Source organism: Falco punctatus (genome assembly GCF_963210335.1).
Source record: "Falco punctatus genome assembly, chromosome: 7".
NCBI classification, from domain to species: Eukaryota; Metazoa; Chordata; class Aves; order Falconiformes; family Falconidae; genus Falco; species Falco punctatus.
Window position 1 is genome coordinate 51,264,260 of NC_137587.1, and position 12,939 is coordinate 51,277,198.

Below are 12,939 nucleotides of genomic sequence, written 5' to 3' on the forward strand. Positions count from 1 at the left end.
ACTTGGGCTTTAACCTTCAGTAACTTAAAAAAAAAAAGGGGGGGGGGGAGGGGAGGGGCAGGGCAAAGAGCAAGGCTTCAGCTGTTTCCCTGAGAGTGAAGGTGTACATAAACTCTGGAAAAGGCTCTGTGCTATGAGCAGTAGCTGATTGCTTTCTTAACAGATCTGAAATTCTTTAAAAGCTTTCTTATGAAACATTACTAAGGCATTCTGCTTGAAGACAAGCTAAACTTTCTTTTGTATTTCTGCTTTACTAACTTGAATTTTATCCTTTTCCCAAAAATTGCTTGCACTGAAAAAGGACGTAAGCGTAAAAAGTATAAAAAGCATTTTAAGAGGCCCTTTAAAGGTCATGATCACTCAAAAGGTGGGTAAAAGTTACGGCTTTTAACTTTTTTAAAGACTTTTTTTCTGCTTTCTGTTTGGATTAGTTTTTCTTAGCCTCAGGTATAAATCTAGTGATACCTTTTTTTTTCCTCCTGTTTGAAAGAGAGGATGTAAATTGGAGAGCATTCTTTTTTGCTGTTTATCCATTCTCTGGATCCAGTAGACTGAAAGGTCCTTGTTTCTCTCTACTTGAACAGCTGTGCCTGTTTCTTCAGCTTGAGCTATCTGTAGCATTTACAACAGAAATGTACACATTTGGCAGGCTGATTTAGTGGCACTTCACTGTAACTTTTGGAAAAAGTTAATGTGGAAGAGATCTGTCTAATTTTTGTAATATTCCAGGAACAGCTATATAAGGTAAATCTGGTACTATATTGATGATATAGCAGCAAAGTCGTTTTCAGCACCTTTTAGCTTCTGTTCTAAATAGCTAGCATAGTTCTATGACTGATATTTTAACAGCACCGAAATTGATGTTTTTCCCCAAGAGGATAGTCATTGTCCATAAGCACCAAAAAATGCAGGTCTTCAGTATTAGCACGTGACTAAGAATGGTTTGCTGTATCCCGTAGGGTTGTACTGTTATCTGTTTGGTCTTGGACAAAGCTTGTAACTGGAGTAAAAAGCCTTGTGGGGACCCTAGATAAGCTTTGTAAGGTATCAAACTTCTGTTGCTGCTGGTAGCTGCATCTGGCTGGAAAAACATTAATGGATTGCCTGCTTGTTGTTGAAGGTCATGAAGCTTTGATGAGCACTTCTGCTCTTTTTTATCAGTATTTTGTTGGCTTTTGTTAATAGGGAGTGGAAGTTGAGAAGGAATGGTTAATAGGAGGAAATGTGAGTTGCATGTAGACATGTTACAACATTTTGGTTTCTTCCTGACGAACTTTTTTTACATGAAATCAAATGCTCTATTGGCTAAAATAGTGTTCTGTCATGTTCAGTAGCGAAGTTTTTTCATTGTTAAAATAATCTCCTGAACCTCTCTTAAAGCTTAAAACAAAAATTGCCATAATTTTTATAGCAAGATGTGTGAAGGTACATATCTGTGGTGTTCAGCATGCGTTGCATATTTAAAAAGTTAAGCAGCTAAAGTAAGCAGAGAAGTCAAACTCAGAGTGCAACCCTAAACTTAGTCAAAACCTCTAGTCCTTATTTTTCTGTACTCGAGTAGCCGTGACTGGTTCTTCAGCTTGAGCCATCTGTAGCATTTACAGCAAAAATGTGCAAGCTGGGTAGGCTTATTAGTGGCATTCTCAGATAAAGCTGCTTTGTAGGGTGGATGCTGAACAAGACAAGGTAGCCTGTAAAAATAGCCAGAGAAGAAGCAGCTCATCTATCCATATTTTAGGTAAAATGTTAAGTCATTCAGCCCAAGATAATATTTTTAGAGTTATGTCATTAAATAATGGGGTATTGTAAATATTCCCCGCTGCCTGGGCATGTGTACATTTGCCTTGGGTGGAATGCTGAACTTCTGTGGGTATGCAACTTCTGCTACCCTGTCTTGTTCAGCATAAGTTCAAGTATCACTGATGTGGCATAGCAGAGTCTGATACTGACCTAGCTTAAAGGGTCAGAGTGTAAGTCCAGGATGGAAGAAATGGAATATTTCAGAGTAACTGTTGGGTTTAACTTACGATACACCAGCTTTTTAATTTTCTCAGGCAGTGTTGTATGAAAGGCTTTAATGGGCTGGTTGCTTGCTGTACAAGTATCAATCTTCACATGGTTGTTCAAGAGTATAGTGTGCTAAATTATAGTGTCTTACCTATTTGCTTGTTGAAACCCCTAATTAATTGCTCAGGGACTCTTTGAGAGCCTTTTACTTTGGAAGGTGGGGGGTGAAGTATATTAAACAAGAACGTGCTTTAAGCTAAACTGTTTTGACTGAAACAGACATAAACTTTCTTGTGGTTGTGTTGTGCTTGCACGGCTAAATAACTGTATATTCAAAATATGAGTATACAGCAAAGAAAAAGATGGAGATGTGTCATCTAAATAAGTGAAAATGTAAGTATTCATTTTAGAGAAAATAGTAAATTTACATTGGTATAGCTGTTGGTGTGGTTGAATTCAAGGTGCAGCTACTACACTGAACGCTGACTCTCTTTACCTTACTGTTTTAGACAAACCAAAGGAGGAGAAGAAAGATACTTTCTTGGAAAAGCTTGCAACTCAAGTTATAAAAAATGTACAAGTCAAAATCACAGGCATTCATGTTAAATACGAAGATGATGTAAGTATCTGGAACATATTCTTTTCATTTTAATTTGAACTCCAGTGTAGTCATGATTGTCTAGTCCATAGAGAGAAACTCTTATCTGCCACCTGGAAAAAGTTGCTGTGGTTTCTTCTGCAGCTCTTCAAACAAAGTGTCCCAGATATGACTGAAAGCCAGATATTTTGGATATGTGAAATAGATATTATCCCTTTTGCCTTGTCCAGTGTTGCCTTGATCACTCAATGTGGATGATGGCTGCTGTATGTTAGTGTGTGTGATTGATGTACAGAATTGTTCAGTGTTCTGGGTTAAGGCCAGAATGGCAGAAACTGGTGGGGTTACAGATGAGTCAAAAGGCAGATAGTTGAAAACACTTAATTTTTCTGGTTTTGTAGGTCACAGATCCACAGTCTCCAATTTCCTTGGGAATGACGTTGGGCGAGCTTAGTTTAATGGTAATGTGTGTATACATACATGTTCTTATGTTTCTGATTTACTTATCTTTTGAGTAACAGAAAGGAAAAGCAAGCTATTAACAGTATAATGAAAGTATGTAAACTGGAGGCTAAGATGGTCTTTTATTCATACAACTAGTACTTGAACTCTGTGCATGTAGAAGGGAAAATGATTGAGGAACGTCACACTTTCTGAGACTAGTGATTTTTCTTATGATCTAAGTGGTCTTGAAAACTGAATATGTTTCCTTTCATAGGGCAGGTTGTTTCCAGGTCTAATAAATGAATTCTGGCAAACATTAGATCATGATGATAAATAATGTGATATTTTGCCAGGCTGTTTGAGAAACAGGGAGAAAATTTCAGGTAACACCTGTTTGCCTTAGATGTTAAAGGATTTTATGGGTAGGATTAGGGAGTTGAAAATCAAAATAAACTGACAAATTTTATATTGGATTTTGACTTGTGTGTATGCAGTCTAGAGAAACTGGCACAAAATTAATGCATTTCGTGCTTGAAAGTGTAGGATAAAACCAAAAATATGTTAAATAAGATACACAGAATGACTTTTATCACTTTGAACTTTTAGACAACAAATGAGAACTGGACACCTTCTATTCTGAATGAAGCTGCAAAAATAATCTACAAGGTAATGTATTGGGTTTTTTTTTCTCTACATAATTGAAGTAATCTGGGTTTCTAAATAATTGAAAAAGTTTGCTTTCAGAAATCTACTGTTTGTCTGAATTTGTCAGTGTATTTAAACAGATGTAGAGCACAAATAGCTAGCTTCATGTAAGGCATGACTTTCAACTCCAAGGTTTAAATACTTTTCCTTACATGTGGACAGTGATGCCCTCATTAAATGCATTATACAGCAAGTCTGCGTTGTAACTGGTTTCAAATAGGTTGTCAAATTGCCATTTCCTACTCTAGTTTGTATCCTAAAGTAATTGGGATTCTGTTAGCTAAGCAGTCTCTCTGTTTTTCCTGCCCCCCAACCCCATACTGAAAGGCGTATGCAAAGATCTAAGAAATTATAGTAACAATATAAGAAAGTTTTAATAGTCCTGGCTTCTTTAATTAGGCCAAATGTTGGTTTTGTGCACCCTCGCTCCTGCAATCCAGAGTTGTATTTAACAGATGTGCATGAACTTACGTGCTTTAAGAACTTGTTTTTTGGCAATTCAATTTTGACTTAAAAAATATTCTTATAAGATTAAATGCATCTCAGTGCTGATGGTGGATTTGCTGTTTAGTCTGCTTTCACTTGTTTTCTGTTCTCATAAATGGAAAGCTAAGTTCACAGAGCAGGTTGAATACTGAGTGTGGAATCTGTTGAATGTTTTATTTCCTGTGCAGCTTTTGTGCCTGGACAGCCTCAGTGCTTATTGGAACATAGAGAGCAAAATGTATTATCATGGCTCCCGTGAAGAAATACTGGTAACGTAGAAGAAAATGCATTAAACATTACTGTATTCTATAGCTGTTGTATTGTTCAATACTAAACCTTGCTAATTTGCACCCCACTCTTCACGCTTACGGTCAACCATATTCTGATACCAGGGTCATATGTTAATCCTTTGCACCATTGATAGCTAATATTTTTGGTGAACTTTATATGTTATCAAGCCCTACAGGTTTTAGAAAAGGTCAGAAAGTTCATCTTTAAAATCTGTTCCATAAGCCTGTTCATCTGAACTTCATGCTGTTTAACCAGTGTCTGGGCTATATGAGCTATGTTATAGCTACTGTAAGGAAAAAGGCAATATTGAGAAATTAGATGAGCATAGCATTAATAAAAATAATAAAAAATAGTAGATCTTTATCAGAGCAGGAACTTAGATCACATGTTTTCCAGATTAGCTAAGATGCATGGCTGAAATTAACCAATAGAGTGAAGCCACATAGAAGAACAAGATGTTAAAATAGAAAAGTTTTTTTTTTTTGCTTTTTAATAAATAAAAGCTTAGGTAGGTAGGTATCCATTGTCAGACCTAAACAACGAAACAAAAAAAACCTGTGGAGGGGCTAATGTAGCAAGTAGTTCTTTAAGATAGCAGCCCTTATTAGGTGAAGTAGCTCTGGCAAAATTTTGAAGAGCTTTAGTAGGAGTTCTATGGATGAGTGAATGAGTGTGCTGTGCTTGACAGACAGAAGAGGGTCACAGCTTTACATGTGGAATGCACAGCAGGGCTGAATAATGAAGGCTTTTAAAAGTGACATTGGATAGAACATAATTAAGGTACACTATGGAAAAGATGGTGCTGGAAATACTTTTTTCCAACTTGGTGAAGCTAACTCAGGTGGTGTAGAGATAGAGAAACAGTTGATGGTGCTCCAGTGCAGAAGAGGAGAGGCAGTGCAAGGGCAGTGAGGGTAAATCAAGACAGAACAAGAGGCAGATACCTTAAAATCGTAATTACAGGGAAGGAGTAAAACCAGCTTTGTGGGGGCTTCCTGGAGGTTATATCTAGTCTTTTCTGATTCATTCATGTTTTGAGTTATTGTTAGCTGGATGAGTAGTGGATTACTGCGACTTGTAATATTGTTAAATGTGTGAAGCACTTGTTTTAATTTCATTGCTGTGTTATCCTCCAAGTCTTACTTTCCTGGAAGAGGAACTGGTAGCCTTGGCACTATGAACAGGACAGCTATATAATATAAATTGTGGCTGAGGGCATACATCCTCTTTCTGTTTGACAGTAGAGGACTTCTAAGTTGCAAAACCACCATTACTAATAAGTTTATTTTAGATGGCCACTTCATTTGTGTGGTTAAGAGAGCTCATTATTAGGTAATGAGAAACAGTCAATAAAACTTGCTAGTGAGCTTTTGGGTAGTATAGTACTGAATATTTTACGTTCTGGAGGTAAACGTAAGAATAGATTATGAAAACATGTCACTTTGCATGGAGTAGCAGACACCTGATTACTGTTGTTAGTTTGTCTGAATCTCATTTCATTTTGCTGTGGAGAAGAACTGATGTACAACCTATGCTGTCTGTATCTGCATTCTGTTTCTGGTGTGAACAAGGGCTCTCTGTGCAAAAATGGTACATTTTTTACTCATGTTTATAAAGGTTATACAGGTGTTCTGTGTGTCCTTGTACAATACTGCATGTTTCGGTTTTTTTTTCTTCTGTGCTGATCTTCTACAGGTATCTTTCTTTTTGTTCTATTCTTTCCTTAACAAAATATACATTTAACCTGGTGAGCTTGGTATTAGTATGGAAGGTTGAATCAAAACTTAAACCCAGCCAGTCTGTTTAAAGTTCTTTGAATCTTGTCTGTTACGTGAAACTGGAAACTTGAGCCCTTTTATTTTTGTTCTGGATACCTTGTAGGGCACTGTTTGTTGTCTCAAAGTTGGGATGTAAATTCACGGTATGTAGAAGATATTAAGGATATGTTGATTTCTCCTATGAACAGTCTCTCGCTTTGCATTTTAAAGAGCTAAACTTCCTCAGAGAACTTCAACTTCTGCCTTTTTAGTTTAGTGGTAAAGCTTATGTATTTTTAATAATAGCCAAGTTATTTTATCAATGGGAGTCTTCGGAATTACCTGTCTGTAGGTGTTTTCTCTGTTTTATATCTGTCTGAAGTGAAACACAGTAAATACAAACCAAGACACAGTTTGAACTGACAGCAGCAGAAGTCTTAGTGCTTCAGATGTGTTATTCCAGCACTGTCAGAAAGATCCTTTGTGAATCAGTCCTTGACATGCTTGTGGACAGGTGGCTTTGTGGGCTTAGCTGACACACTGTTGAACTTAAGTTTTATGTATCAGGAAGTACCACTTTCTGTTCCATCATCAAGCAAGTTTTTAACAGGTCCTTTCTGAAAGAATTGGGATTTTGCCCTCCATGACTGTAAAATGGAGTTGCCTTTTCCCAAAGCCTGTGGCATGTCCTGCGTGTAAACTTTTCTTTGGAGTGCCAAGGCAGAGCAATTCCAGTGTGTAACAAACAGTATCCGATATTCTGATCACCTATTAACTTGAGGCATCTCACCACTTGCAGTTTTTCCAGCTCTTGAAATCCTTCGCAGTTTTAGTGCTATATACTAGTACCACTTTGCATACCAGCATCGTCTCCATTATTTGGAACTTTTGCATTTTTTGACTGCTTTGTGACTTCTGTTAGTTTAAATCTGTCAGCTGTGATGAGTCATCTTTATGTCCTCGTGCCTGAAAGGGGGGGAGGAGAGCAGGAATAAATTCAAAACACATCTTGGAAGACTGGGGAAGAATGGAATTTATCATGAGCATAAGATTACTAGTGTATTATCCCACCTGCTCTGTTTCACAATTTTAAAATCAATAAAGGAACTGAACAAATAGCAAATAAGATGTCTTGTTTAGCAACATTATCAGTATTAAATAACTGAATACATTTTATATGTAACTTTTAGTATAGCTTTTTTTGTGGAGAGCTAGGTCTTCTATCCAAACAGGCTATTTTGGTCTTATTCTAAGCAGCATTATCAGGAAATCAGATTTATCATAGTAGCTAATTGGTGTATGTTGTAATAAGAATAAGCTGTGTAATCTGTAGCAATCTGTTACTTTCATACAACAGTCTTCATATTTAAATAACATGAGTATATGGCTGTCTGTGAGATTAGCTGTTTTATACTTAATCTCATTGAAATGTAACTTTTATTCATATATCTCAATAGACAGGAAATAGGTTGAAATATGAATATTTTTAATGAGCAGGTGTACTTGTTATAAAATACAAACCAGTTTTTTAATAAGGAACTGGGAAAAGGATTAGGTTGAAGAAACTTGTAGTTACAAAATATTTTCCTCATAAAAACAACTCTTAATATTGATAGTCTTTATAAAATATAATGGAATCAAACACTTCATCTGCCATCATGTACTAGCCAATATGTACATCTTCCTAAAAGCAGACCTCCTGCTTTAACTGGTTGTGCCACTGCAATTCTGAAACTAGATAAAATGTTAGGGCATAAATACAGCAATCTCAATGAAGTGCTGAAGAATTGTAACATCAGACACCTCATTTTGAATTAAGGCTTTGTTCTAGCATGATATTTCTCAGGCCTCTTGGGCTATTCTATTATTTTCCTGACTTCTTTATGCCTTCAGTTCCTCTCATACCTGCAGAATACAAGAAGGTTCAAGTGGCCTCCTTGTTTACTAAAAATGAGGAAGGGTAGAATGTGAATAGATGCTCCTGGGACTTTCAAGTTTAAAAACAAATGCTTGACCTATTATCCTACATATTTGGGTGTACAAAAACTGTATGTTTCTAGATTAACACGCATTAATTATTGCCAGATTTAGACAGAAGTTGAATAGAAACTGTACTAACCTTCCACTTGATAGGAGAAACTTAGAATTCTTTTTGATATGACCCCTTCACTCTGAAGTGCTTGTGCTGTATTAGCTTTCCTGTTTAGGTGGAGGAGGCCCTTCCAGAATATGTGTGTCTACTCAAAGCTTAGAGAACTGTAAACAAGTAATGCTCTTCAGCAATTGTTAGACCATATTATATTCCTTTACAGGATCAGCTGAAAAGAGGAATTCCATGTAGTGGTAACCAGCTGCAAGACTACCAGTACAGTAAGTAAGCTAGGAGTGAGTGAATATAAATGTTCTGAGCCTGTTCATATACAACAGGCTGACCTGATCATGCAGCCATGCCCATACTAACATTTTTTTAGGAAAACGTAAACATAACAGAACATATTAGAGCTTGCATGCTTTTTAACTACTGCTGGGCTATCTTAATATTTGGTAAGAACTGCATCCTGATTCTGTAGGTCTTGAGCATACACATTATCTGTATGAAGTGGCTGATATATCAGGCAGTGGAAATGAGTATTTTTAAGATTGCTTCCCATACTTTAATTGTAAACATAAAATAAATCTTCATTTTTATATCTTAAAGTTTTTAGACCAGTATCAGCCTCTGCAAGACTCTATATCAACCCATATGCGGAAGTAGAATTAAAAACTCCCAAGATTGATTGTAATGTAGAAGTACAGAGAATTGTCATTGAATTCACTAAGCCACAGGTAAGTTGGCGTGGTATCTCTTATTACCTGTTTCAGACTTCGTGATGAACTGTAGGACTTTTTTGTTTGAAAACATTTGTCTCTGGGAATTTTCTGCTTATATGTGAGTCGACTGCCTAAACTGTTCAGCAATAACTGTGGGAAATGTGTAGGATCAATTTCCCTCTGTGTAACATGCTGCTAGATCCTGTTACCTGTGGACCCTCTGGGAGCCACCTGGTTTGTATTCAGCCCTTCCACTAGTATTCCTTTCACATAAAGAATGGAATCATTCTTATGAGTAGCCTTTATGTTATAAAACTGTAAGCCGACATTATAACAGCAGAGGTGCCAAGGTACAAGCAAGGATGGGAAGGAATGGAGTATACTGGCTTTGGTGACAAAGCCTGCTGAAGTGTGAAGGAACTCATTTAGATAGCTCCCCAGCAATGTTAGTGTTTTCATTTATTCAGTGATAATTTACAGTCAGTTTCATACAGCATTTTAGCTCTTCCTGATGTCAGAGTGTAACAGGAGTTCAGAACAGTACAATAAGGTTTGATAATGCAAAGGCAGTTCTGAAACTGGGGAAAATGTGTATTAACTAATGAAGACAATACAGTTGGTTTGTGAAAGCCTGAGACTTTGCGCTGAGCAGACTAGCAGCAGAAATAAAAATTGGTTTTGACCTTCAAGGAAACTGGAAGTTCATACAGTGGTGTCCTTCCAGAGCAATGGTGTAGCTGGCCCACTTTTACATACTAATGAAAATTTAAGCATAGGCTTAAATTTCTATAAAGTTTGGGGAATACTGAAGATCATGGTATACATGTACTTTAAGCACTTTAAGCACAAAATTTAAACCTCTGCTAAGAAACTTGTTTTTCTGTGTTCAGTACCTCAGTATGATAGACCTTCTGGAGTCCATAGATTACATGGTTCGCAATGCACCATACAGAAGATTTAGGCCGAATGTGTGTCTCCATAAAAATGCCAGACAATGGTAAGCTGTATATGTTCATGCCTTCTCTGGAAGATGCTGGATTCCTCTCCAGTCTCTTCATTCTCCTTTGTGGTTAAACATAGTTTTAAAACTAGATCACATGTATCATTATTAACTTTGTCACAGAGTTTTGCTTAGCCCAGTAGAAAAGGTTTGCAGAAGAGAACACGTGATAGAACTAAGTGATGAAAATCTGACTTGCAAAGCTAACGCTGGTCCCCAAATCTCTGAACAAAATGCTGATGAACAACATGCTCCCTAGAGGTTAGAATATAGTTTTAGAAAAACTAAAGAAAAAAATGAGCAAATCTATTACAAGGGAGACATGTATGTCAACTGTAATTTTGAAAGTTTTGAGTTGATACACATTTTTGTGCATTTTTTTCTAAGTACTAACTGATGCTGATTGTCAGAGTGCTTAAGTGTACTTAATGCTTTTACAGACCAAATTTGCGAACATGCAGAAGTCAATAGAGAATGTAGGTTTATAGTTCTTCAGGCATTTCATGTAAGTCCTCAGTCTGTTTTTCAAAAGTGATGTTGAAACCATTAAAATCTTTATAAACAAAGTTATTCAAATGACAAGTGGTAAATGAAGTGTTTGCATATTAATAAACTACCTCTGCAACTTTTAAGTTGTAATGTGCAAATGAAATGGGAAGTTGCTCAAAAGTGTGGCATTATTATAGGTGGAAATATGCAGGTAGCAGTGTTCTTGAAGTTCACATCAAAAGACATACTCGAATGTGGTCATGGAATAACATAAAACAGCATAGGCAGCTTCTGAAGAGTTACAAAAATATGTACAAGAACAAGCTGACACAGAGTAAACTGTCAGAAGAAACACAGAGGCAGATTCAGGTATGTGGGGTTTTTTTCTCTTTGGAGAAAGTATGTTTCGGTCCCTCTAAAAAATTCTTTAATGTACATGGCCATAGTCAAGGTTCGTGGTTTTACAAGAGCACAAGAGTTCTGTGGAAATAGCCTTTTAAACTGAAGTTCAGCGTAACCTGTTGTGGAAAGACAGAAAATACTAGTTAAATGCCATTTAAATAAACCCTTTTTGGTTGTGCATTAATGAACTCAGATGCATTTAATGAAGTGCAAGATTAATCTATTTAAAAAAAATAATTAGGCTGCCGAACATCAGGTTTCATCTTCTAGTGAACTTTGGGGGTGGGTGGGGTATATCCTTGAAAGAAAGGAGCAAGTCTGGAAAGAAACTGTGTAAATACAAAGGAGCTAGTAGAGAATTTGTAGTGGTGAGCCTTTTCTGAAATGTGTTTGAGGCAAATGATTTCATGATTCACTTTTTACAGGACCTAGAAAGAAAACTTGATGTCTTCAATATAATCTTAGCAAGACAACAAGCACAAGTTGAGGTAAGAAATAATTTTTGTTTAATAAAACTGTAAGACTTCAAATAAGATGGTTGTGTCATGATAGTATCTTGAAAAAACTTGTGCTGATGACTATGATAGGAAAGAGAGATGGGAAAGTAAGTTTTCTATTCTTCTAGGACAAGAGTAAATCAATTTCCAAACTGGAAGCCAGTTCCAAAAAGCTATGAGTGTGTGCGCATGCAGTGTTACTGCTATCCTCTTGGTACCGTAGAATCATTTAGGTTGAAAAAGACCTTTGATCGTCTGGTCCAATGGTTAACCCATGACTGCCAAGTCCACCACTAAACCATGCCCCTAAGCACCACATCTGTGCATTTTTAAAACATCTCCAGGGACGGTTACTCACCCACCTCCCAGGGCAGCCTGTGCCAGTGCTTGACCGCCCTCTCAGTGAAGAAATTTTTCTTAATATCCAATCTGAACGTCCCCTGGTGTAGCTTGAGGCTTTTTCCTCTTGTCCTGTCACTTGTTATCTGGGAGAACTGGGTGTGTTACTGTTAGACTTAAGAAATGTAATTGCTTCTTGTATCCTCCTAAATAGTGTCTTTTCATGTGGTTCCTGCCTTTTTGTAGTCTAAATGCTAGTAAAATGTGTAGAAGGCAGCTGTCCGAACTAGAAGTAACACATGCTTTTTCCATGCACATCCCTCCACCCTCCCCCCCATCTTTTTGCTTCTGTCTGGTAAGTCAAGGTGCTCTTAATCCCTTGCAGGGTGATGTTGCTGTCCATAGTTAAATGTCTGTTCAGTATGCATTATTTACAGAAAGCAAAAGATACAGTAATTCTATTAACTATGTATTTTAATGTCTGGTTTGTAGACAATAAGATCAGGACAAAAACTATTGAAGAAGAAAACCACTGAAGTAGAAAAAAAAGGTGGAGGATGGTTTGGTGGTTTCTGGGGTAGAAGAGAATCTCGGAAAAAGGAAGATGAAGAATCACCTGTTCCTGAAAGTAGGTATAGATTTTTATGCACTAACTTCTATACACATGAAGAAAGTTTTGTATGTTTTGCTTCCTGCTGTGCAGAAGGGAGTATGGCATCAACAGTGCAATGTAGTATTGATTCATTTCATGGTACTGCTTAATGAATGTTGAGCTGGCAAATAAGGTTTACTTCTGAAATGGCCTTAAGCGTTTCAGAACCTTAGTAAGAAGAAGAGTATAGAACTTACAGCTGCAGTGTCTGGAACACTGTACTCCGGTGATTTGCTGTCTGGACCAGAGATTTGTTTAAGTAGAACTCCTCAAAGCTATTTCCGTCACGGGGAATTGTGGGTACTATTGTAATGTAAGTTACATTGATTCCTGTGCTGCATAGGTAGTGCCAGATACGAAGGCTGCTTCTGCATACATTATTTTACAATATGGAATTTAGTGTAAGATGAAGAATTAAAGAAATGTGTCAGCAGAACTAAGTACAGTAGAAAACAAATGGG

At 37.0% G+C, this 12,939-nt stretch overlaps 1 protein-coding gene across 3 annotated transcripts in view; it reads left to right on the forward strand.

Moving 5' to 3' along the window:
• Positions 1-12,939, forward strand: part of VPS13C (vacuolar protein sorting 13 homolog C) — a 97,062-nt gene that overhangs the window by 11,609 nt on the left and 72,514 nt on the right. For 2 of the 3 annotated variants that reach the window (XM_080395546.1, XM_080395548.1), the window contains exons 7-17: positions 302-367; positions 2,517-2,626; positions 3,007-3,066; positions 3,656-3,715; positions 4,429-4,509; positions 8,601-8,658; positions 8,987-9,114; positions 9,990-10,096; positions 10,786-10,957; positions 11,416-11,478; positions 12,319-12,454. In XM_080395546.1, coding sequence (XP_080251672.1) covers positions 302-367; positions 2,517-2,626; positions 3,007-3,066; positions 3,656-3,715; positions 4,429-4,509; positions 8,601-8,658; positions 8,987-9,114; positions 9,990-10,096; positions 10,786-10,957; positions 11,416-11,478; positions 12,319-12,454 — 1,041 coding nt within the window. The remainder of the gene's footprint in view (positions 1-301; positions 368-2,516; positions 2,627-3,006; positions 3,067-3,655; positions 3,716-4,428; positions 4,510-8,600; positions 8,659-8,986; positions 9,115-9,989; positions 10,097-10,785; positions 10,958-11,415; positions 11,479-12,318; positions 12,455-12,939) is intronic. The other variant, XM_080395547.1, reaches the window with a different exon arrangement.